This window comes from Corythoichthys intestinalis, chromosome 8, assembly GCF_030265065.1.
Source record: "Corythoichthys intestinalis isolate RoL2023-P3 chromosome 8, ASM3026506v1, whole genome shotgun sequence".
NCBI classification, from domain to species: domain Eukaryota; kingdom Metazoa; phylum Chordata; class Actinopteri; order Syngnathiformes; family Syngnathidae; genus Corythoichthys; species Corythoichthys intestinalis.
Genome location: NC_080402.1, coordinates 12,957,501 through 12,983,943, shown reverse-complemented (window position 1 = coordinate 12,983,943; position 26,443 = coordinate 12,957,501). Strand labels below are relative to the sequence as shown.

Genomic DNA, 26,443 nt, shown 5'->3' with positions numbered 1-26,443 from the left:
CAAAAAAAGATGCAGTTCGGAATTTTCGTACTACAACACAGATAAAACTTTTTTAAAAATTTTTTTAACAAAAAGCAAAACATATACATACCATTTATACCAGGCTTTACAGACAGTCATGCATGTGAGCAGCTCAGCTCTGTTAAGGTATCTGAAAACAGACACCCACACTTCCTTTTCTCCTCCTCCACTCTCATCCACACCCTGAAAAGATGTAGAGGACAGCAGGGATGGAGGTGACAGTGTAGTAAAGACAGAAGTAGAGGGTTCCCTGTCCTCTGACTGATCCATAGTGCCCCGGATAGCACAGTTGCCACGAAGACTTGGCCTGCATAATAACAATTTGACAAGTGTGGTTATTGCATACAATTGTATCATCATATTCATGTCATCATTGTATAAAGTCTTCACCATAAATGAGTGTGCACCCCAGCATTTTGTTGGTAAACCATGTGTCTTGCACTGTATGTCATACAAACTACATGTTTAATAGTAATTAGAGTTTTATTGATGCAAGCTATGTCAGATTCAGCCATGAAGGCTAGTCATAGTCAAACAGCCAAAGTCTGCCATCTACAGTTACAGCCAAATTGTCAAACAGTCAACCAAAAATTACGTTCAAACACCATACCTGTGAATCCCCTCTGCTTTTCATCTTTGGCATCAGGGTTAGCCAGATCTCCTTTGTTTGTTAAGAGCACAGAGCTCTATTGCAGTGTTTTTCAACTACCGTATTTTTCGGACTATAAGTTGCAGTTTTTTTTTTTTTCCCCCCATAGTTTGGGTAGGGGTGTGACTTATACTCTGGAGCGACTTATGTGTGAAATTATTAACACATTATCATTTTACATGTTATTTTGGTGTTTTGGTAAACTTGTTCGCATGTTCTTTATGCTATACCGTATTTTTCTGACTATAAGTCGCAGTTTTTTTTCATAATTTGGCTGGGGGTGCGTCTTATACTCAGGAGCGACTTATGTGTGAAATTATTAACACATTATTATTATCATTTCACATGTTATTTTGGTGTTTTGGAGTGACACTGATGGTTTGGTAAACTTGTCCGCATGTTCTTTATGCTATAGTTATCTGAATAACTCTTAATAGCTATGTTACATTAACATACTGGCCACGTTCGCATTTTGTTGCTCATGCATCATGTAACATTATCATACTGTTCATTTATTCAGCATGTTGTTCTCGATTGTATTTTTATTTTAAATTGCTTTTCAAAATGACATCTGTTCTATGTGTTGGATTTTATCAAGTAAATTTGCCCCCAAAATGCGACTTAATACTCCAGTGCGACTTATATATGTTGTTTTTCTCTTTGTTGGGCATTTTATGGCTGGTGCGACTTATACTCAGGTGCAACTTATAGTCCAAAAAATACGGTAGTTATCTGAATAATTTTTAATAGCTATGTTACGTTAACATACCGGCCACGTTAGCATTTCGTTGTTCATGCATCATGTAACATTATCATGCTGTACACATATTCAGCATGTTGTTCTATATTGTATTTTTATTTTAAATTGCCTTTCAAGATTGCATATCTGTTCTATGTGTTGGATTTGTTGGATTTATGATGTAAATTTCCCCCAAAAATGCGACTTACACTCCGGTACGACTTACATATCCGGTGCCGCACTCTACATCAAATTGGTGCGCATGGCTGTCACCCCAGGAGGAAGCCTCTTCTGAAGACTGTACACAAGAAAGCCCGCAAACAGTTTGCTGAGACGGGCAGGCTTTCTTGTGTACGGGCGGGCTTTCTTGTGAACCGTCTTCAGAAGAGGCTTCCTCCTGGGGTGACAGCCATGCACACCAATTTGATGTAGAGTGCGGCGTATGGTCTGAGCTAGTGCTGCAACGATTAATCGTTTAACTCGAGTATTCGGTTAGAAAAAAAATATTCGAATTAAATTATTTTGCATCGAGTATTCGTTTAATTAAACTGGCATTGTAATGGTTTATTTTGAAAGTGTTTGCATTTCGTTTTATTGATAAGGGTGGATACACTGCCCTCTGGTCTGCCTCATTTCAGATGGCTGAATCCAGCTGCTCCCTGTTAAGACCACCGTAAGCTAAGTTTTTGTTTGAGCTAATGTTTTTTAATTCATTTGTAATTCAGTTTATAGGTATATTGCCTGAACCATTTGTTAAGAGCATTGTTCAAAAAAAAAAAAAAAAAACTTAGCATTTTATAGCATTTAAGCTAGCAGACTTTTGCTATGCAAGTTAGCCAATTGTTCGTTTGTTGTACTTAGATCTTTATTCGTTTTTTTTTTTTAATAACTTTTGAGGCTCAGCTCAGGCATTTTAATTTTTTATGTTCCTTATCCGATTACTCGATTATTCGAACTAACTAGTTCATCGATTAATCGACTACTAAAATAATCGATAGCTGCAGCCCTAGTCTGAGCACTGACAGGCTGCCCCCCCCCCCCACCTCTTCAATCTCTGCAGCAATGCTGACAGCACTCCTGTAACGAGTCACATGACATTTTGGAGGGAAAATGACAAGCAGTACTCAATTTGGACACTTAGGGATGTACGTAGTTTCTATGCGGTGTACTCACTTTTGTTGCCAGGGGTTTATATATTAATGGCTATATTGTGAGTTATTTTGAGGGGGAAATAAATTTACTCCATTATATAAGCTGCACACAGACTACTTTTCATTGTGTCAAAGTGTCGTTTTGTCAGTATAGTCCCATGAAAAGATATACTTAAATATTTGCAGAAATGCGAGGGGTGTACTCACTTTTGTGATACACTGTATGGCTATAAAATACGTTTATTCCTATTCAAAAGATGCCTTTATATTGTTAATATAGTCGACAAATTCATTTTTACATTTTTTGCTGGTGGTTTGCCTTAGGATTTTTTATTTTGTGTGCTGAGTTTCAAAAAAGGTTGAAAAACGCTGTTCTTTTGTGTTCCATTGATTCCAAATTAAGTAAAATGCAAAACACCAACCTTCCTGCGGAATGTGGACTTTGGCCATCCCGCGTGTTGTCATTGCTCTTGAACCTCAAAGGTTTAGAAAAAGTGTTCTTCCGGTTGAAGTTTGGGCGACCACCTGCATTTCCTGGGGGAGTCCTAAAACCCATGGCAGCTTCCATTTTTGGAACTATAAAAACTGAAAGAAAAAAAAAACAACAACACGTTTTAAATATACGTCGTAAAATTAAAAAAAAAAAAAAAAAAAAAAAAATTGTAAATAAGTAAAAGAAGGGAGAGGTTATTTGTCCAAATGCCAGCCCAGGAAACCCTCCTGACCACCACATCAACCCGCCCGGACAAGTAGAAGGCCCCAGTTGAAGAATTACGCCATTAGGTAAGTGTGGTCCACCTACCACCCTATAGACCCTACTCACGTGATGTCACAGCCACGCCCCGGCGCCATGTTGTCCGTATACTCGTCATGTTAATGCATTAGCGCTTCGTAAATTCCTCCTATTATGGCGTGTTTTTCTGCTCGTTAACATTAATAATCAAAACGGTGAAGTCGTGTGTGGCGGTCGGTTGCAAAAACAGAGAAGATAGACGGAGAGACTTGAAGTTTTACCGTACCGGAGAGGAGAGCGAGATGGACTGCTACAATTCGACGAGAAAACTGGGCTCCAAACGACTACCACAGATTATGTAGTAGTCATTTTATATCTGGTAAGATGCATTTAATATATATTTAGAGGGTTTTGGGCTGACAACCACAATTAAGATCATTGCTAGGCTAATCGCCGACAACATACACTCAGACGTTGTGAATGAACTACCTGAAAATATATAATTATAAGGGGATAATAAGACAGTTGTCATACAATTAATTTACAATTTCACTATTGAGGTCAAAAGCCAAAAAATAAATTCAACTAGGGACAATCTGGAGTAGTGCTATCGCACTTCATATTTATTACATATATGTATGTAGTGAGAGTGCTATCGCTAAACCATATAAACATTAAAAGCCCTAGCTCCATTGACAAATGACATGAAATACATTAGACTTGACAGTGGATGTTAGCAAGAACAAAAGATTTTGAATTGAAAATTTCGTAACTCACCTTCCCGAGCACAAGATAGATTCCTGCCGAATTTTCGTGGACGAGGACCTGTTTCACCCAACCAGCAACGAAGTATTTATAAGCCTCCAAGCTCTTAAAGTTTTTCAAACTTTCGTGAGAATAGGCTGATTTTGTGTGGAAAAGATAGTTGTAAATATCAGGGTAGCTAGCAGATGTCAGGCAAAGACGGCGAAGACAGCGGATCGAAAAACATCGATTTAGGCATCAAATATGGATCTGGCGAATGGATAAACTGAAGCTTTTCCACATAACGCCTTTTATGCAACGCATCCAATGAGTTTACAGCGTCAGATAACATCGGGGGCTCCATGAACTGCTCTATAACTTGCACGACTAATTGAAAACAATGAGAATAAGTCTAAAAAATACGGACAATATGGCGGCCGGATACAGCGACACGTCATTTTGTGACGTAGGTGAGTAGGGTCTATTGTTATGGTTGTCATGACCCACCTAAGACACCGTCCCATTTACATTCAACAATGCACAATATACACAGCGTACTTACCAGATTGTTTATCGGTCTTGGTGGGGCGCTGGAGAGTCACAGTCAGATAGGAGCCGCAAAGTATGTCATCATTCAGGTCAGACATCAGGAGTACTGGAGGTTCTTCATCCGAATCCCAGAGTCCTTCCTGTTCTTCTTCATAATCTAGGTCCATGTCCTCATCTTCTGGGTCAAAGTCCTCTTTGTCACAGTCATCATCCTCATCATCGCTTCTACCCCTTCTACTACATTCATCGAGAGTTTGATCTTGGTCTCCCATTCCACTGTCGTCATCGTCCTCCATTTCATCATCATCCCCGGATTCATCAGTAGAAGCACCTCTTTGCTGCATCCTTGAGCCACCCCTTAATCTCACCCCTCTCCTTCTACCAGCCTTCATCTTGAGGATGGAGGAAGAACCAGTAGTTACAAGGCCTTCTCTGCTACCCTTGTGGGTCGATCCTCCTCTTCTGTTGGTTCGAAAACCCCTCCTGGAAGACTGGTATCCTCCTCGGTGCATCCTTACCCTTTTTCTCTGTGTGTCTGCAGGCACAATTATAGTATTTATTTTATTGCCTAGTTGACATTGAAAAGTAAAAGCAATATACAGTAGGTTAAGCCTGTCGCAATATGTAATAATTCCATTTATCGCACAGTAAAGGAAAATGAAGGCGGTAAGTTTTCCGCTTCGATCGCCTCGCGCGCACAGTGCGGCAGACGTGCTGTTAAAAGTTCGGCTTCCTTGTTACCAACTACACAAAATGCATCTTCGTTCCGGGTCCGGCAAAAAATAGCGCAGGAGCCAATTCGTCTCATCTCCAGCATGCCGGAGCCCGCCGGATGGTTTGGCCATTTTTAATTTTTGCCGGAGACGCACCCGTCAAAATGGGCGAAACCAGGCCTGGAGTTAACAGCCCAGTTGCTTATTCACGGTTTAACCAGCGAACATGGACGAAGAACGCTCCATCATGGAGGTGGAAAGTCACAAAGTAATTTATGATGCAGCAGATCATCTTTCGGCAGCGTGTCTCTTTCTCACTCCCGTGTCAAATGAACAAAATACGATTACCTTTGCGTGCGCTTCAGGGTGCCTCGGAAAACATCTAATCAGAATGTTCATTTATGATGCAGCAGATCATCATTATAGGGACAACATTAAAAAGGAAACTGTATGGTGTCCTAATATGAGTGTTTTTCTGGCAATGATATCAAACACACGATGTGTTGACAACTTTTTTTTTTTATTAACACACGGCGCTAACAACACTTCCTCAACCTGTGGCTTTCGGCAGCGTGTCTCTTTCTCATTCCCATGTCAAATGAACAAAATAAGTTCACCGTTGCGTGCGCTTCAGGGTGCCTCGGAAAACATCCAATCAGAAGATTACACATGGAATGCCATAGCAGAAGCTATGAGCGGAAAAGTTTTCATTTGCCTAAATGCTTAAGTTATTAAGTGCAATTTTATTTTTTTTCTTGAAAAAGACATTTTATTTCTTCTGTGTTTCTGTGCGGTATCAATATTGTTGTCTTTTACTTAAGAGGCATGGTCTATTTATTTTAGTTGTGATTTCTTAAAAACTATTTTGAATGTAAGAATAAACATTTATCGCATTTAAATGGGTGTACTTTATCTATTAATATTTACTGTATTCTCACTGTTATTGTAAATTGGTTTTAAAATAATTTATGAGATAAATTATCGCACACTTATCGTGACAGGCCTAATATAGGTAACAGATTAATTTTACAGTTCACAAAAATAACCAAATGAGGTGAGAAATCACATTGTCATATGCGTTAGAGAAGGCATTTTCAACTATACATCAGAACGGGAGTCGGCACAAAAGGGCGCTTTCCTACCTTGTCCTGTGAACTATACCTTAGGATCGATTCATTTGGACATACTGTAAGTGATCAAAGCAATCGTGTTTAGATGAGGACCAAAACAACCGAACCAAGAAAGCCTAGAAGAGGTGGTCTCCACTTAACTTCCATTCAAGCTCTACAGCGGTTCCTTTATAATGAGAACAGAACCGACACAGTAGAGCAGGGCGGTGTCTGTGTGGGGGGTGCATGTATTAAAAAATGTTCTGGGAAAAAAAAAAAAAAAAAACCTTGACGTAAACACTTGTGTTGAATAATTATGTCACAGCAGCCATTACCAATAAGTTGTCTGAAGTGTACTGTTAAAGCTGCAAGTCATTTGTGTTAGAATGACATGTTTGCACAGTCGTCATAATGATTTTTATAATGTTGTACATTTTTCAAGTCATACAAGCTGTTATAAATGTTCACACTAGAATTCTTATTGTTTAGAATATATTTTTTTAAAGTATTTAATGTTTAGACTGCATGTGCAATTGTTAAATTGAAAGCTGGTAAATAAATCTAACGAGAAACGGTTAATTTGTATTCCATGCATTGATTCAAATTTTCAAATTATATAACAGTCCGCTTGGGCGAATTTATCGTCATTTATCGTTATCGAGGTAAATCTGCTCAATTTATCGTGATACGTACTTAAGGCCATATCGCCCAGCCCTACGACACAGCAACCCACACAAACCGCTCATGAGTGCCTCAACGTCCAAGATAGAAAACTCACGAAGCTTACATCATGCGCCACAGGTAGTGTTCTGTTAGTAGTACCGTATATTGTGATGCGCAGAATTTATACCCAACAGATTCCACACTGTATTGAAAAGCGTACCTGACTACAATAAGACATTAGTCAGCATAAAGTGTCACCAAAGCTGCCAAAGCTCACTTGGTAAAAATAGAAAACATACCTTCATCCTCGTCATCATCACTGGAGTCATTTCCATCTCTATGTCTCTGATGTCGAAATATCTTAGCCATGCGAGAATCCAGCAGGGAGGAAGATTTACGCTTCTAGAATATGATTAAAAACAAGTTCAATATATTATATATATATTTCCTGTGATTATCAGTTTTGTACCTCAGAGTCAGTGATTCCTTGAACACATTTTGGACATTCCCAACAGCTTGGAAGGTCTTTGTTGATAATTCCTTCACCCCGAACCTGAAGTGAAAGAAATAAAGTTAAAAATACCTGATTTGTAGTGGTGTTACAGAATACAGAATATCAAAATATTGCAGTAATAAAAGCGCCTCAATATAATTGTGATCTTGTCTTGGTATTAAATAATGAGCAGCTCTGCTTAAAATTTAATTTTACACCAAATATACACTGGTACACACTTAGAAAGGATGGTTCAGCGCTCTACACACTTCTTTCTTACAGTATGAAACAACTTTGATGTTAGAGGTTAAGCCAAATCAACATTTCTTTATACAGTATAGACCCTACCCACCGACGTCACAAAACCACGTGCTCGCTGTATGGTTCCGCCCACTTGTCCGTCATTTTGTCTCTGTATTAGCATTGGTTTCAATTGATCGAGGAATTTAAAATGCATTTCATGGAAGACCCAGTGCTTTCTGATGCCGTAAACTCACTGGATGTGTTGCATAAAAGGCTTTATGTGGAAAAGCTTCGTTCTATACAGTCGCCAGATCCATATTTGATGCCCAAATCGATGTTTTTCGACCCACTGTCTTCGCCCTGTCTGCCTGACATCTGCTACGCTGATATTTACAATTATCTTGGCCACACAAAATCAGCCTATTCTCACGAAAATTTGAAAAACTTCAAGAGCTTGGAGGCTAATAAATACTTCGTTGCTGGTTGGGTGAAACAGGTCCTCGTCCACGAAAATTCGGCAGGAATCTATCTTGTGCTTGGAAAGGTGAGTTACGAAATTTTCAATTCAAAATCTTTTGTTATTGCTAACATCCACTGTCAAGTCTAATGTATTTCATGTCGTTTGTCAATGGAGTTAAGGCTTTTAATGTTTATATGGTTTAGCGATAGCACTCTCACTACATACATACGTGTATGTTGTCGGCGATTAGCCTAGCAATGATCTTAATTGTGGTTATTTGTCAGCCCAAAACCCTCTAAGTACATCTTAAATGCATCTTACCGGATATAAAATGACTACTACATAGTCTGTGGTGATTTTTTGGTGCCCAGTTTTCACGTCGAATTGCAGCCATCCATTTCGCGCTCCTCTTTGGATCCCTCGGAATACGGTAAAACTTCAAGTCTCTCCTTCCATCTTCTCTGTTAGTGCAACCAACAGCCACACACGCCTTCACCATTTTGATTATTAATGTTAAGGAGCAGAAAAACACGCCGTAAATAGGAGGAATGTACGTAGCCGTAACAGGTTAACACTATGTTTTGACGGACAATTGGGCGGTACCATTCAGGAGAGCGGAGTTGTGACGTCACGTGGGTAGGGTCTATAGTCCTTATTCACAACAAATGTCAGAGCTACATGATTTGAACAATATAGCCCATACATGTTTTTGTCAAATCGCATCATTCCCTGGTGCATTGTTTTGGGTGGAATAACTATGAAATGGTAAAAAACAGCCAGATTTGAGTGGCAAATTCATTTTCCACATGTAAAATTGGAGTACTCATTTTCATTTTTTAACATGGTCATTCTATGATAGCACCTTTTAAAGAAATAGAAAAATCTCCAGGTAGCTGAAGGTCCCAAACCACAAATTTGCGGGGGTATACTGTACATTAAATAATTGAAAAAATAAAATAACATAAAAAAATAAATTGTACCACAAGGCAAGAAGGGTGGACTATTTGTGCACAGTTGGAACATTCCATCAGGGTAAAGAAGTGATCCCCAGTTTCATCTTGGTTAGTCTCCTTGCATATTTCACAAACAGCAGACAGTGGAAGTCCTGGCTGAAAAGGACGAAAAAAGCAAGGTCACAAAATGACACAGTTTCATCTATTTTTTTCTAAACTCCATGATTTGTAGCGGCTCCAAAATTCGTTGTCCCCCTCTTATCAACTTTCTGTATGGTTCAAGGTTTGATAAGATCACGTCTATTTTGGTTTCCAATTAAGCAGTGCTAAGTTACCGTTATTCAAATCAACAGAATGATAAGTGTTCTATACTTTTCGGATCTGTGTAATTTTTTTATTGATATGTCTTCCATTAGTTCGATAAAGTAAATTTCAACTAGTGCTACAACTATTAATCGATTACCCCGAGTATTCGTGTGGCAAATGTGTCAAATATTTTAACGTGATTAATTAAAAAAATTAATTACCGCCTGTTAACACGTAATTTTGACAGCCCTAAAATAAATGCTTAATGGCACGGGGAAGACGTAAATGGTGAGATCGGTGTGCAGTCGAGTCGAGCACAGCCACATGGTAGGATGTGTGTGAGGATAACTTTCCTTTGTGTGCGTCCATGACCAAACGTAAGTACATATTCCTTTCTTCATAGAAAGTTTTGGGGTGTTTACTTGGGAATCGCTGCTTCCGCGGCTGTTTGTAACATTGCGTGCCACAATTACAAAGTTCTGATAGGGTGCAAAATCTGACAGGACATCGACCCAATATCAACTTTTATGCCCATTTTACAAACAAGTAAGTAATAACGCAGATTTGAAACAGAATATGAAGATGAATCCGACACAGTTTGTGTTAAAGTGGATAAAATAATTGCTGTCTGTCAATAAAAGCTTGTAGCAATTATTGGGGAGAAGAAAGAACTGAACGACAAAATTTCATTTTATTGAACCACGAATTTCAGTTCAAAATTTTAAATTATGAACTATAAACTGAACAGTTTATTTTTACATTTTTGAACTGCAATTTGCCAACACAAACTGTACCAAAGCTTGTTTATAACCATTATTGCCCAAGAATCAAAGAAACATGACTTACTGAGAGACACTGGCGCAGCACACAGGTTTGTTTGAGCTTTCCAGGTCCTCCAAACTTTTTCATGTCTCGGCAGAAATTACAATCACCACATTCAGATCTCATACATGCCTCACAGCGCTTACATCTGCAGAAAGATATTAAAGTTATTTAATTCCATTTGATAAACAAATCAGAGGTTTTCCCGCTGCTTTATCATTTTGTTTCACTCAAAAAAAACCTAGACCAAACAAAATGATTTATTAGCTCGAGTCCAAAAACTTCAAATCAAAATTACATGACAATTTTTCAATTCAGGGCAGTTCAAGCCAAGTAAAAACAATTACTGTACATTCAATTTTATTGATGGGTTGTCTGAGAGCACCATAAGAGAACTCAGAGTAAAATGACATGCTGGTTCAATGTTTTAATATTAGAAACTCATATATGACATAGAACCTTTGAAAATAATTAGCAGTTTTATATAATATTAAAAACTGATATTCTACGTAAGTCACCGTTGTTGTTTACGTTGCAATGCGGTGACTTAAAACAGTGGGGTGGACTGTAGCGATGAGATGTAAACCATTCATCCTTTAAAGTTCGAATCAATGCAAAATGAAAAAAAATACTGTAAGACTGACATAGACTGAAGTAAATATCAAACTGACTCCTTTTTTTTGTAGTTTAAAATTTTAAATCCAAATACAAAGCAAGCCTGACTAGCATTCAGTCCAAGAGAGATTCAAACTGCAAGCCCATTTAAATTTTTAGCTAGCATTGTTCAAGTTAATTATCACAAATGCTAATTGGGCTCCGTGTAATCAAAGTGCCTTTAACAATTGTCATACTAATCTTTACCTGACCCGACGTCTTCTGAGAACAGAGATAGAAGAAGCAGGCTTCTGTGGTCGTGGCATGACGGAAGCAGCAGTCAGTTTGGGACGAATAGGTGGTGGTAGAACCGGCTGGTAGTTTGAAATCTGAAGAAAGAAAAACTGAGTGACTGGTTTGGAAAACAACAAAATTCCGAATGAGTTGTAATGATTTTCCGAGTTAAAAATGCAGACAGAGTTTGTTAGTGAAATGTGTTTGCTTTATGACGCATCACTGTCATGGCTACTATTACATAAATCGAAAGTTACGTATGTAACTATTGTTCTATGAATCACAAATGACAGTAAGGGGCAGTGCTAAAAGCACTGAATGATCCCTTCGCGCATGAGTAGCAATACCCCCCCCCCCCCCCAAAAAAAAGTCACCTATGAGCCCTGTAAATCACATAAATAACATTTTCATCAGATTGTTTCTAGTGCTCACTAGATTGTTTCTAGTGCTTATCAGAAACAATCTGGTAAACATTAGCATTTTATAGCAATTAAGCTACCAGAATTTTGCTATTCAAGTTAGTCAATTGTTCTTTTGTAAGATCCTCATTTATTTATTTTTTGTATCGTTTGAGGCTAAGCTCAGGCGCACATAAGAGACCAGCAGTTTCGGTATGCTAAAAATTACAATAAAGGATTTAGTTGAGCTTTACTTCAATCTTGGACTCAAATAGCGCATGAGCTTAGCTACAAACGATATAAAAAAATAAATGAGGATCTAAGTATAACAAAAGAACAATCGGCGAACATGTATAACAAAAGTCCGCTCGCGTAAATGCTATATAATGCTAATATTACCCAGATTGTTTCTGTTGTGCACCAGATGGTTTAAATCTATTTTTTTTCCTGTCGATGTCCCTTCAGGGGCTCCGTAGAAATGTCAACACAATAGCCGATGATTGTTACTAATGAAAAGAGGGTTTAGTTCCAATTCATTAACAGCAATTATGATTGTCGAAGGCAGATTAGCATTCCCTAAATATGTAAGACTGATTACTTACCATCTTTGGCCACTTGACAATAGGTTTTCCGGTGTAAGATTGCTTTGGGTCATCATTGGCGTGCTCCTTTAGTATTGCCTGAAAGACACCACATAATGTATGTTAGTATACAACTGAAGCATTCTGAGACGATGCTTATAAGACTGTCAAACTACGGGGTGACCCCCAAAAAAACCTTGAATTTTTTAAACAATCCAATAAAACTATGAGTGATGGAAGAAAAAATATTCTATTTATAGTAATTGAAACCTTAAAACATGCAATTTAAGAAACAATGATGGATTTTTTTTAAACTGTGATGTAATGTGTAATTTGATGTGAGGAGTTCGGTGAGGTAGGTGGGGGCTACACCGTGTAGACAGTGATGGGTGTGAAGGAGGATTTTGAATTCAATACGGAGGTGAACAGGGAGGCAGTGTAGGGTGTGAAGGATGGGGGTGATGTGCTCATGTTTTGAGTGGGTTTTTTGAGGAGGGGCTTGATGATAGCTGTTTTGAGGGTGGCCGGAACATGCCCGGTTTGAAGGGAAAGATTGATAATTGTTATTATTAAGTGACTGACGGAGTGACATTGTGCTTTAAGCAGAGGGGAAGGGAAGGGGTCTAGGGAGCAAGTGGATGGTTTGGATTTACTGATGACCTTCTCGATCTCCTGCTGCACTTTGGGGGAAAAGTGAGACAGGCCGTGGGTGACGGGTGCAATGTCTCATAATGTGACAGAACTGCAAGTGTGGGAGAAAGACGCACGGATATTGTGTATTTTGGAAGTGAAAAAGTCCATGAATTTGTTGCACTGTGAGGCTGTCTGGTTGTGGTGTGCTGTAGTTTGAGGTTTGAGGAGGTGTTTGACGGTGGTGAAGAGTTTTTTGGGGTTACCTGGGTTATTGTTCCTAATTTCCCCCACTGATCTGTGTCAATTTTGCGATTGACAGCTAGCGCCCCGTGCTAACAGATTTCAGTCATGAAGACGGAGGACTTGGACCATAAGTGGAACCACCCGTGGACGAAAATGTCATTGCATGTAATTTACTTTTCTATATTTTAATTTAAAATTAAGACTTTGCTGGTAAAATGCTCTTTATAAAAGTTGCAAAGCAATAAAACAAAAATGAATGAAATGAACAAAAAAGGACAGAGGACAGAAGAGGCAAGATGGATATACGTAATTTTTTCAAACCTAAGCTTTCAAAAGCGACAACAACTACTGAGAGAGAACCATGGATTGAAGATGTGAACCATGAAACTTTCAGTTTTCTCCACTAAAGACGTTAACCCTAAAAAATGATGGGAAACAAAAAAAATGCTCATTCAGAATATTATTTTAAATGTTCCTGGCTGGAATATTTAGTCAAAACGGATGCTGCGTCTTCTTCTCCACTAGGTAAGACAGAATAACGTTCGCGCTCATACACGCATGCAACACACAGAGCTGGGATGCCTGTATGTACGAGCATGGGCAACGCTACAATGTGAGCATATATCTTGTTAATTTTATTGCGTTTCGGGGCCATCAACATTTTTGCCCCCCTTGCCACAAAATTCAAACTCCGCCTATGACTTTAACCCTTGTGTAGAATATCATTCATCTGTCAGTCTGGTACCTTCATGCGTGTGATGAGTTCCATGGAATTTTGGATGCCTTGTGGGACGCACTTCTTGTTGGATGGCAGTGACTCAAGTTTGCCCACCAAATTCCACAGCCCCTCCAGCTCCAATGGGGTCAAATGTACTGCAGGTCTGTCGGACTTGCGCTCTGAAACCTCTTCATTGACACTCTTATCTTCTTCCGCCACCTGTTGAAATGATGGATCTGCGCCACACAGTATCAATTCAGAAGCGTTAGCATAATTTCTGAGTAAAATACACCCTCATGTCTGTACTGTAAACTTGTTGTAGTATTTCATAGCACTTTAAAGGGAACCTTGGACTTGTAGGCTCTAATAAGCCACAATTGTTGTCTTTTACTATTGTATGTTATTAGAAACACATGAAACGTTGTCACTGATTTAAAAATTCTATAATATTTAGTACATGTTCTGACCTACGGAGGGCGCCATGTTTTAAGCGCACAATGGACACTCGGGGTGATAACGTAGATTGTCACTGTCACTCGACAAATACTACCCAGTTACTGCAATTCCTTCTACACCGCGAGGCGTCCAACACATGCGCTTATCGATTAAAAGTGGTGTGTACTTACTATTTGTGTTCTTATGGAGGTGTATCACATTTGGCAGAGCACCCCCCCAATTCTCATTTCGTCTCATCCCATCTTTCATGTTCCTTTTGCTGCTCGTTTTGTGAAATATCGACGGTGCTGTCATGCTCATTAATTTGTCTCTCGTGTTCAAATTCAAAGGGTTGAACAGATGACATGTTTATGTCACTAGCGTCATACTCTGGAAGCCCGGCAGCGTAACCATTTGACATCACCGCCCTGCAACGTCAACAACAATGGCGACCTACTAGTTAAACTAATTTCACAAATGGTTTATAAACGAAAACATCAAGAGGGCTTTCAATATTTAATTATTTTAACCCATAATAACTTTTATCTTTTCAAAACTACAAGTCTTTCTATCCGTGAATCCCTATAAAGACTTTTAATAAAAAAAGGTCCAAGCCTTCAGGTGGTGCTGTAAGAAAGAAATGAAGTGGAGGAAAAATGGGCCCAACGCAGAGGTATGTTTGTCCTATTAGCGCAGTGTTTCCCCTTCACCTCCTACTACAGCACTTGTGTGTGTGTTTTCTACATAGGCTCTAGCTATTATTAAAAATAAACACCCTACGGCACGGATATCAGGTTAAGTGGACTTTAAAGGGGACTAAAATGCATAGTGGAGAATCTTTAATCACTCGTTTCAGATTAACTATAAACAGTGATGGACGTACACCCTTTGAATTGTGAAAATCCAATATTGACAAAATATATAGTAGTTTAAAAAATATTTTTTTTGCGGAGAGTGAGGGCTAAACTTTCATCTAGGGCAGGGGTGCCCAAATCCGGTCCTCGAGAGCCCCGATCCAGCTTTTTTTCCCATGTCTTCCTCCATTAACACACCTGAATCAAATGATTAGCTCATCAGGAAGCTCTGCTGGAGCCTGATAAAAATCCTGATTATTTGATTCAGGTAGGTTGGAGCAGGGAGACATGGAAAAAAAGCTGGATGGGGCTCTCGAGGACCGGACTTGGGCACCACTAATCTAGGGCATCTAGTCGGGCGAAAACATTTATTCATTATTGCAATATTGCATGCATCTTTTGAAGAAGTTCAAGGATTGCCAAGATCACATGCAAATTTTGATTCGCAATATAACAATGCTAAGTAGTTATAGGTTTTCAATTCAACAAAATGACCAAAGTGTCCAAATTTTGTACCTACAGTTGAAGCCAGAAGTTTTTCATGCACTGTGGAAATACATGCTTTTCAGTTTTTGTCTTCTCCTGATTCATTTCAGTCAAGATTATCAAAATTATTTATTTTTTGTTAAACACCAAATCAGTGACAGTTTTTTGGGGGGGGAGAAGTTTGAATTATTTTCTTGAATATAGGCTGAATGAACGCCGAGGGGAAAACATGACGGCTGTCATGGCACTGCCCAGACTAGTAAAAGGAGAGCTTTAAATGGGAGCAGGTATGCTTGGGTGGCGTCACTTGCCACGTTTACATGGAGCCAAATATTCCAATTACAATCGGAATATTTGTTCAAACCGAATAAATGTGTTCCATATAAACACCTCATTCGGAATGAACAGGCCCAAACCGAATGGAATTTCATTCCGATTCACAGGGGTGGAATATTCCTTTTCCCAAACCGATTAGAAGTAAAATTATATCATGTAAACAGGGAAGCGGAATGGTGTCTGGTTGCGTTCTTTCTGCGCATGCTCCGTACTGACGTGGTGACGTCACTCTGTGACGTAAGTAACGTCACTTGCAACATGGCTTCCAAGCACACGCACAGCGCACCCACACAACTTTTTAAATGAACGGCGTATCATTCTGAAGTTTTGTTTCCACTCGAAAAGTTAAAACAGCAGCTGATCTGACGATCGATCTCCATGTTTTGCAACGTGACGCTTTGTTTTGATTAATCTGCGCATGTCAGACGGCAGTTGTCAAACGTCCTTTCGGAATAAAGGCAGTCACATGTAAACGCTGGATCGGAATAGATGAAGTGACATGTAAACAGCTGATGTGAAATTTCCATTCGGAATGATTTGAATCGGTATGAATAAAAGTCAGCATGTAAACGTGGCTACTGTTACGATGTCAAGTTCTTCTATCAGTGCCACAGAAATTGGCTGATAGTGATCAAGCATCCCTAACCTATACCATATGACAAATTTTCTTAATATTGGTTTTATATACCGTATGTATTTCTGCACTTCCTCAATTTGTGATGATGGAAAGAAATGCATTAAACTAAAGATATCATGGTATTTGTTTTAGATATAGTGTGTACTATAAAACAAATGTTTTTCCTTCGGTTTCATACCATTGTCCAAGGACAACTTCTGGAACTCGGGTGTGAGGTAGGACTTCTTGGTGAGACTGAAGATATAGCGTTCCAAAACATACCAGCACAATTCATAATAGAATGGGTGACGGAACTTCATTGGAACCTACAAAAGTAGCAGACGTTTAATACACAATTCGGAATGTTTGCAAGCTTTTGACAGCTTGTATGAGCTCAAATACTACTACCCTTGTGCGATCCTCTAAATTGCAGATGTTAAGTTGCATAGGAATATTAAAGCTGTGAAGGAAGTTTCCTCCAAAGACAATTGAATCCATAGGGGTGTAGACAGCATGAATCCAACCTAAATGTCAAAAAGTTGAAATAATGAAAATGTTAATTTTAGCAAATATCGGTAGGCGCTAAAAATTAGGTATAATTTTATAAATGTATTTTATGTTTCAATTTTTTATTAATAATTGCTATTTGTGTTGTTTTCCGTAACTCTATACCTGTTTTTAACCTCCCCACTCCGATATATTTACATTTTTGATCATGTTCACCTGATGGTATAATGAAGGTGCACCCTTGTCGAACTTCAATCCTTTGGCAGTCAGAAGCTTGATCCCCAAGGAACACATCTCCCTGTTTCCCCGACAGCACCCAGTTTTCATATAATTCCAAGTTCTGAGTGGTGGGAGGGATCAACCAGAAAACCTGGCAACATCATGCACACATTGGAGGCAATAAGTCACCAGCATAATAACCGGCAATGGAGACGCATTGACAATGAGCGTGCAAAATCTCCATTACACAAACATTTTGAAAGTGCTATAGTGGGGCAAATAAGTATTTAGTCATCCACTAATTGTGCAAGTTCTCCCACTTGAAAATATGATTTGGTCAATACCAATAGTTCATTTCAATACTTTGTTATGTACCCTTTGTTGGCAATAACGGAAGCCAAACGTTTTCTGTAACTCTTCACAAGCTTTTCACACACTGTTCCTGGTATTTTGGCCCATTCCTCCATGCAGATCTCCTCTAGAGCAGTGATGTTTTGGGGCTGTCGTTGGGCAACACGGACTTTCAACTCCCTTCTCACCCCGTGGCGTCAAAATGATAACAAGAACGGGGAGAGAAAATCCCAGAACCACACGAGGGGACATAGAGAATGACCTACAGAGAGCTGGGAACACAGTAACAAAGGCTACTATCAGTAACACAATGCGCCGCCAGGGACTCAAATCCTGCACTGCCAGACGTGTCCCCCTGCTGAAGAAAGTACACGTCCAGGCCTGTCTGCGGTTCGCTAGAGAGCATTTGGATGATCCAGAAGAGGACTAGGAGAATGTGTTATGGTCAGATGAAACCAAAATAGAACTTTGTGGTAGAAACACAGGTTCTCGTGTTTGGAGGAAAAAGAATACTGAATTGCACCATACCCACTGTGAAGCATGGGGGTGGAAACATCATGCTTTGGGGCTGTTTTTCTGCAAAGGGACCAAGACGACTGATCTGTGTAAAGGAAAGAATGAATGGGGCCATGTATCAAGATATTTTGAGTGAAAATCTCCTTCCATCAGCAAGAGCATTGAAGATGAGACGTGGCTGGGTCTTTCAGCATGACAATAATCCCAAACACACAGCCAGGGCAACAACGGAGTGGTTTCGTAAGAAGCATTTCAAGGTCCTGGAGTGGCCTAGCCAGGCTTCAGATCTCAACCCCATAGAAAATCTGTGGAGGGAGTTGAAAGTCCATGTTACCCAACGGCAGCCTCAAAACATCACTGTTCTAGAGGAGATCTGCATGGAGGAATGGGCCAAAATACCAGCAACATTGTGTGAAAAGCTTGTGAAGAGTTACAGAAAACGTTTGGCCTCCGTTATTGCCAACAAAGGGTACATAACAAAGTGTTGAGATGAACTTTTTGTATTGACCAAATACTTATTTTCCACCATGATTTGCAAATAAATTATTTAAAAATCAAACAATGTGATTTTCTGTTTTTTTTTTTTTTTCTTCTCCACATTCTGTCTCTCATGGTTGAGGTTTACCTACGTTGACAATTACAGGCATATCTAATATTTTCAAGTGGGAGAATTTGTACAATTAGTGGTTGACTACCGTATATACTTATTTGCCCCACTGTATGAAATGGTGACCATGCTAAAAACAGAAAATAACTCTACTCATGTCATTTCCCATGTAGAAAACTAATTTTGCACTCAAATCTGGCTGCATTTTTTACCATTTGATAGTTATTCTTCCCAAACCAATGCAACAGGGAACATCCACTTTTTTCAGCAATTCTGGTTGTGACATCACACCCAGAATTGCAGGAAAAAAATTGTCTAGCTTTCTAGTGTTGTGCTGGTACATCTAGTACATGTTCACAGAATTTACAGAACAGTCACATGGCTATAACAGAATAGAAAGACTATGATAAGCATGCGAACAGACTGGAAAAATCTGCAGCTATTCTGGGTGTGACATCATCATCTGTTTGGAGATTTTTTTTTAAAGTGGGCGGGAGCAAGGCAGTTGAAGAAGTAAGGATGGAGATGTGTCTAAAATATGCTCTGTTAGATTTTAAAGACACTTGCTGTAGTATTTCATATAGGGGTGTGACAAAATATCGAAATGGTGATATATCGTGATACTTTGTATCCCAAAAGGTTATCGATATGCTCCTGCCAAAAATCGAGATATCGTTTTGAAAAGATGTCAATGACTAAAAAAAAATAAACATTAACCAACAAGTTGTTACCCAAATTTTCCACCATAATAGTGTCTCAGTTAATTCTAAGGCTGCATTGACGGTGCTCGACGCCCAATCCATTTAGACTGGGAACGTTCGTTCATTCAAAACCAGAGCATTCACATTCATTCTGTCCGATTTTCAGGGCAATTACTGGTCACTTGCTGTTCATTTATGGACATTTACAGGTCATTTTCTGTTGAGTTTGAGTCACTGCCTATTCATTTGGATGATTCCCAGGTGTTTTCCTGTTCTGTAACTCAAAATAAACAGGAAGAGACCCATAAAATACCCCAAAATCAACAGGAAGTAACTGAAAATGAACAGCTAAATGACCTTAAATGGCCCAAAACTACCTCATTGCCTGGCATTGGCTGCCACTACCGGCCATAGACGTTCAATCCGTTTGAAGTGGGAGGGATGGCAATGAATTCGTTCATTCGTTGCCATCCCTCCCACTTCAAACGGATTGAACATCTACTAATGATAAACTCATTCCAATTCACAGCAGAACCTTGTTTTTCTGTTTATTAGTTGTTTGTAGAATATCCTCGAATGATTTCCTGACCAATGTATCGATAATCGTTGTATCGTCAGATCATCGTTATCATGAGCTTTGTATCGCAAATCGTATTGTATCGTGAGGTACCAACAGTGTTGTCAGTACTGTAATCTGATCACTTTCTTTCAGTAACGAGTAATCTAACGCGTTCATTTTTCTACACCAGTAATCTGATTAACGTTAGTTTCCTTAGTGTGTCTGCGTTATTATTTTTTCATTGCCTCATAATGTATGTAGAATGAAAAATATTGTAGTCATGTATGAAGAGCATTTTGAATAGAAAATGCTAAAATAAAAGGTTCCCGGTACGTGTTTCCATGACAACCTCTTAGCTATTTCCTGTTTTGGTCTCGCATCACATATGTTGTGGGACTGAAAGGCGTGGGCCAGGCGGGTGGACATTCGGGCAGAGTCTTGAGACGTTGCGAGGGAATGTTGATCTGTGGATATCCATGAATGAAGGTGAGTATTTTTCCTTCATTCTGGAGGGCATCAGCAAAAGGTTGGACCCCCTACATGCGCAGCCGTTTCATAGCTTTGCCGTAGCAACGACGTGCAATCATCGCTCCAAATTGGCAAGCTTTGTTTACATCATATGCGTGTTGCACGTTTATCCCGTGAGGTGATGTGTTCGTTTAGCATCTGTGGGATGTGTTGTCATCCTGATTGAGTGTAAACTGTTTAGTTGCCGCCACGTTTTGTGGCCAAATTGACCGCGTGTGTGTTGAGAGGAGTACGTCCGGGTTTTGCACGCGCATCCGCGCCCGCCAACACCTTTGCAATTTTGTGCAGTCAGTTTGCATTGTTTTACATTGGCACTGATATGCTGTTAACCATAACCTGAAATTCAGAAGTTTTGACATTAGGCTTGATCTTAGAGGTTAGCGGGGTTTAATTGGTCGGTGGAGTTGATTTCAACAAATTCCATGCAGTTTGTCAGATATTTGTTAGTTTCAGGGCTCCGGAGTGGCTAAGCTAGCGAGAAATTCTGATATTCCCCTTTAAATTCAATCATCGGAAAGTCAATTACATGTGATGACATTTTTCTTTTGTCATTCTTATGTTGAGGCGGCAAAGGGAGAAAAATGGGTAAAAAGTAACAGATTACTTTTAAAGTAACTTAATTACTTTGATAATGACGTAATCAGTAAAGTAACTAGATTACTTTTTTGAGGCGTAATCAATAATCAGTAATCAAAAGACTTTTTCAAGTAATCTGTGACAACACTAGGTACCAAGAGGTTCCCACTTTAAATTTTATTATTATTTATCTATTATTTTCTATATGTGTGATTCAATAAACATGCTTTAGGCATTTCAATGAAGTTCAGTGTTTGAATTATTATTATTTTTTTTTAACGCCTTTTTTACCAGCACCAAAAATCGGTTATCGGCCCCTCTAATGACTAATGATTGGTATCGGTCCTGAAAAACCCATATCGATCAATCTCAATCTATAGCCTATGAACGTAATGTTTATCCCCCTTCATCTCCAGCTACAGCACTTGTATGAGTGCAACAACAACTTCTTCCTGTACTAAAAAAAATAAGATTGCTTGCTAACGGAGCATGACTTGGAAGACGGTTATTTGGAAAAAAAGAATGTTCAGGTTTTTAAACATGTTTACATTGCCTTACATGATAGGTTACTGCCCTGCCTCACGCCCACAACAAAAAGAAAAGGCCATTAAAGACTCACTTTGCTTCCTTTTAGAACATAGTACCACACAGACGTTCCTCCAAAGTCTACGTGGAAGTCTGTATAGCATCCTTTCACGCTCATCAGACAATACCTGTGCATGAACACCAACATTACTTTTATGAACAGGCAAAGGATACAATGAAATGAAAATTTTTGTCTGAAAAATCAATTATAAAACCTTATTTTCATTATTCATTATTATTATCATTTAAAAAATTTCAGGTCACTTATAAACTTAATAAAACTCAGCCGGTGTGAACGTAGTATAACAATGGGATGGGCACAATTTAAGACTTCTTTACAGCTGTTTTTGAAAAGAATCTAGCATGACTGAAGTTGTCGCTTGACTTTCATGCACAAGATCACCTTATACATGATGTGCCGGCTAGAAGAGAACTCAACCTTGTCCAAACAACTCACTTCTAAATTATTTTTTAATCAAAACCTTTGCCAACTTCACAGTGGCGGACTTGGCAATTTTGGGGCCAAAGGTGAACATATCCAGGGGCCCTCTTCATGGGTCAGGGGTTAAAAAGGTGAGAAGGGTGTGGAGGAAATATGTTCTGGTACACTACGGCTGTCCTAAACGACAAATTTTCTCCTGATTAGTCAGCAGACTAGATTTACGATTAATCAACTAATGTAATAATTTTCTTTTTTTTACTAATTTAGCAATGACATTTTTGTTGACGCTTATTAATTCACAAAATTATTTTGGAACACTTAAATTCTTTATTAAAGTACAAATAATCATGTAAATAACAATAATTGATCACAAATAAACAATGAGGTTAAATGCTGATAGCATTTAGTAGTGCAAAAGAATGGAAAGTAAACAGATTCAGAACACTGACTTTGCCTAAGTTTCCAACATTATTCAAAACAATTCTTAAAAAAAAATTCTAGCAATCTTATTATATAGTATACTGCTATATATAATAGTAGTATAATAATTATAATTATTCATTGCCAATTATATTTGTCATGACGAGTGTCATTTGAAAGCTATTCTTAGTGTAGAATCTGTATTATGTAGTATTTACTCAACATATTATAATATTAATTCTGAAGTATGTGGGATTAACTCCAGCAATCATTATTTATATGACGAACATGACGTGCTTTTGCTGTTTACCAGCTGTTGAGTGTTATTGTATGACTGATTGGAACTGTACTACATTGTTTCGCCACATGGTGTGCTGTCGTGTATTTTATGTTCGGTGTGAATAAGAAGAAGAAAGTTAAAAGAGGCATTAGAGGCCTGTTCTCAACTTCTCCCTCACTGCACTTTGGCTCTCATGGAGAGCAGGTTCGCTCATGTGTTCGAAATAAACGATAGCCGACGTGCAGAGTAGTAAGTGAGCTGTAAAAATAGCGAGCTTAGTGGCGTGAATACCGCGGGAGAGCTAAGTGAAGCTAACGAACAGCTAAGCGGAGCTAAGCGATGCTAAACGGCACAAAATGAAGCTAAGCGACTGATACTCAGTACATCGTCGTGGAACAGTCCATTGTAATGGGGGGGGGGGTTTGATAATATAAATGCAGCATTCAAATGGCTTTCTTTTTTGTTTTGTTATTTGTTTGTTTGGTATGCTGACATAATTATACACGACGAATAGTTGGGGATCCTGCTGGCTCCGGTGGCCCAAGCCGTTGCTCGTTGGGGCAAGGGCAGCTGGTTGGGGGCCCCCTAGTGGTTGGGGGCCTAAGGCGATTGTCTACTTCGCCTGAATAGTAGATCAGCCTATGCGACTTCAATGTGACCTACACCTAGTATTGGCCATCAGTTTAACACTGTTTTGATGACCAGGAACATCTGCAATAGTACTTATAACGAGTCAGAGAGCTCTCTTAATATCATTGTTTTGCGTATATCTTCACATTTTTTTGGGAACTTTTCTTTTGGTTGTTAAAGAAAATAAATTGGGACAGAAACTAAAAACACAATTTCACTTACGTACAAAATTATCAATTAATCATCCACAATGCAAACCTTAATATCAGCGATAAAATAAAATATTACTTTTGCACTTTGGGATATTGCATATCACTGATGGCGTTGGTTGAGTCCCTCTGTCTCTCCTTCAGGTGACGGGGCCACATGTTGTCAATCCAGTCAATAAGATCAAGCTAAAAAAAAAAAAAAAATTGTTAAGAATGCTTAAAATAAAGTGTCACTTATCACCGTTTATGGATTTTTTGTTTTTGTTTTTTAGGACCAGTTTCAGGTGTAGGGCTGCCTATAACTACAGTTTTCAGGGAAAATATTGTACTGTAGCAGCGTTGTTTTCGTCGACGATGACGACAACGAAAATATTTCTCTGATGAACATTTTTCATGACAATGACAAGACAATGACGAGCTTGGATGATTGTAAAATAACGAGACAATTGCCAGTTTTCGTCTGATGAGACAAGACAAAAATGCGACAGTTTCTGTCATACGTTCACAATGTGTGATATTTTCTTCTGGAATGTGTACTTTGTCAGCCTGCATCATCGCTGTGTTTGGTCGTGTCACTCATTACTGGCTACTCTCGATCTTGTCCATATTTAGAGTTAGCATACAGGCTTCTCAGAGCTAGTTTGTTTTGTAGCGTGCAGGAAAACTTCGCTAGTTCGGACAAACAACTCTGTTCGTCCGGTGCGCTGCTCCAAAGACGGGTCAATCCATGAAAATATCAGACATTTCTGAGTACACTCGGATTGTTTCCGAGTATCCAGACTTCTTTGCAAGGAAGTCGGGAGGCTACCTTTGGAGCCGTGTGTCGCAATTTCGTGACTGACCTCTCACGCCCCCTGTGGATGGATTTCCGTCATTAGGACGGAGGACTTTAACCTTTGCGAGCCAGCACCACCACGTTCACGGCTCGAGTGCACGCTACCGAGCTTTTTACATGCGGTTTCGGTACTGTAATTAAAGTAAAAAAAAAAAAGCACTTTGGACCAAAAACATATTTTTTGTCACATTTCAGCCAAAAAATTTCGGTGCATCGCCACGAACCTTTGTCTAGGTGCAAAGCGGTAAAAAAAAATAATGTCATTAGTGAAAAGCTGGAGGAATGAAAGGATACACATTTCCTTCTTGGTACCCACCGTGGAAGGTCTCTTCACCAGGTTTTCCAACTTTGTGTTGCTAAATTCTAAGCTGATGACATTGTAGAGCTTGTCTCTTAGAGGGGGAGCTGTCTCATAGTACCGTGTCCACTGGGCCATGGACATCTCCAGCCCCTTCTGCGTGCTTACGTCCATGACATCAATCATACGTCTGCTTCCTGAGTGGAGAATGAGAAGTTGAGAAAAAAGGCTTACATAATATAAATCTGTTTGAAAACTAGTCATTTATTGACAGCTATTTTCCACAAAGTGCATACATTTTTCTTACATCTTGTCCATTACTATAATGATGCAAAACTATCTTTTTAACTCATTTCAGTCTGGATTTCGGCCACAACACAGCACCAAGACCGTGCTTATCAAAGTCCTAAATGATATTCGTCGGACTACCGATGCAGGCAAATATTCTGTTCTCCTACTATTGGATCTCAGCACCGCATTCGACACGGTTGATCACAACATACTACTCAGCAGATTGGAACAGTGGGTAGGGCTTACTGACACTATTCTTCAGTGGTTCACATTCTATTTACATGATAGGGATTTCTTTGTGTCAATCGGAAATCATCAGTCAGAACGAACCAAATTCACGTGTGGAGTCCCTCAAGGGTCAATTCTTGGACCACTCTTATTTAACACAATATGCTTCCCTTAGCTCAGATTATGGAACAGTATGACATCTCCTATCACACCTATGCAGATGACACACAACTGTACATTTCTGTCCCCCCACATGATGATAGTCCCTTTGTCCCCCTGAGTAAATGCATTCATCAAATCAATGAATGGATGTGCCAGAATTTTCTCCAGTTAAATGTGGAGAAGACAGAAGTGATCATTTTTGGGCCAAAAAAGGAAAGGTCAAAGATAAACAGGCACCTTAGCACAATGTCACTTACAGCTACAAATCAAGTCAGAAACCTTGGCGTAATTATTAACTCAGACCCAAAATTTGATAGCCATCTAAAGTCTGTCACTAAATCTGCTTATTACCACCTAAAAAATATAACCATAATTAAGGGGCTTCTGACTCAACAAGACATGGAAAAACTTATGCATGCATTCATTTTCAGCAGATTGGACTATTGCAACGGTATATTTACGGGTCTCGATAAAAAAACAGTCAGGAAGCTGCAGCTAGTATAGAATGCTGCAGTCAAGAGTCCTCACAAATACAAGGAAGCTGGACCACATTACACCGGTTTTGAAATCGCTACACTGGCTTCCAGTGAGTCAAAGGATAGACTATAAAATACTACTGCTCGTCTACAAAACACTTAATGATCTTGGACCAAAATACATGCTTGTTTTTTTAGATTCCAATGAGACATCTAGACCCTAAGGTCGTCTGGAACCGGTCTCCTGCATGTTCCAAGAACAAGAACCAAGCAGGGTGAGGCAGCAAGCATTTAGTTATTATGCTCCTCACCTCTGGAACAAGTTACCTGAACGTCTGAAGTATACTCAAACTGTTAGCTCCTTTAAATGAGGGCTAAAAACGCTTTTGTTTAGCACTGCACATCCATAACTGTCTATATATTTAAATCTATTTGCTTTCTATTCCTCTTGTGCTTATCTCCATTGCTGATTTCAATTATTATTATT

The 26,443-nt window shown here is 39.1% G+C and overlaps 1 protein-coding gene across 2 annotated transcripts in view; it reads right to left on the bottom strand.

The window, feature by feature from the left end:
- kdm2aa (lysine (K)-specific demethylase 2Aa) overlaps nt 1–26,443 on the bottom strand; it is a 43,907-nt gene that overhangs the window by 10,571 nt on the left and 6,893 nt on the right. Inside the window, exons 5-20 of one of the 2 annotated variants that reach the window (XM_057843641.1) lie at nt 24,818–24,996; nt 23,746–23,852; nt 21,720–21,813; nt 17,260–17,413; nt 16,945–17,060; nt 16,736–16,862; nt 13,837–14,045; nt 12,237–12,314; nt 11,210–11,331; nt 10,373–10,496; nt 9,248–9,376; nt 7,541–7,624; nt 7,371–7,473; nt 4,600–5,121; nt 2,983–3,145; nt 92–328 (exon numbers count right to left, since the gene is read on the bottom strand). In XM_057843641.1, coding sequence (XP_057699624.1) covers nt 92–328; nt 2,983–3,145; nt 4,600–5,121; nt 7,371–7,473; nt 7,541–7,624; nt 9,248–9,376; nt 10,373–10,496; nt 11,210–11,331; nt 12,237–12,314; nt 13,837–14,045; nt 16,736–16,862; nt 16,945–17,060; nt 17,260–17,413; nt 21,720–21,813; nt 23,746–23,852; nt 24,818–24,996 — 2,548 coding nt within the window. The other variant, XM_057843642.1, reaches the window with a different exon arrangement.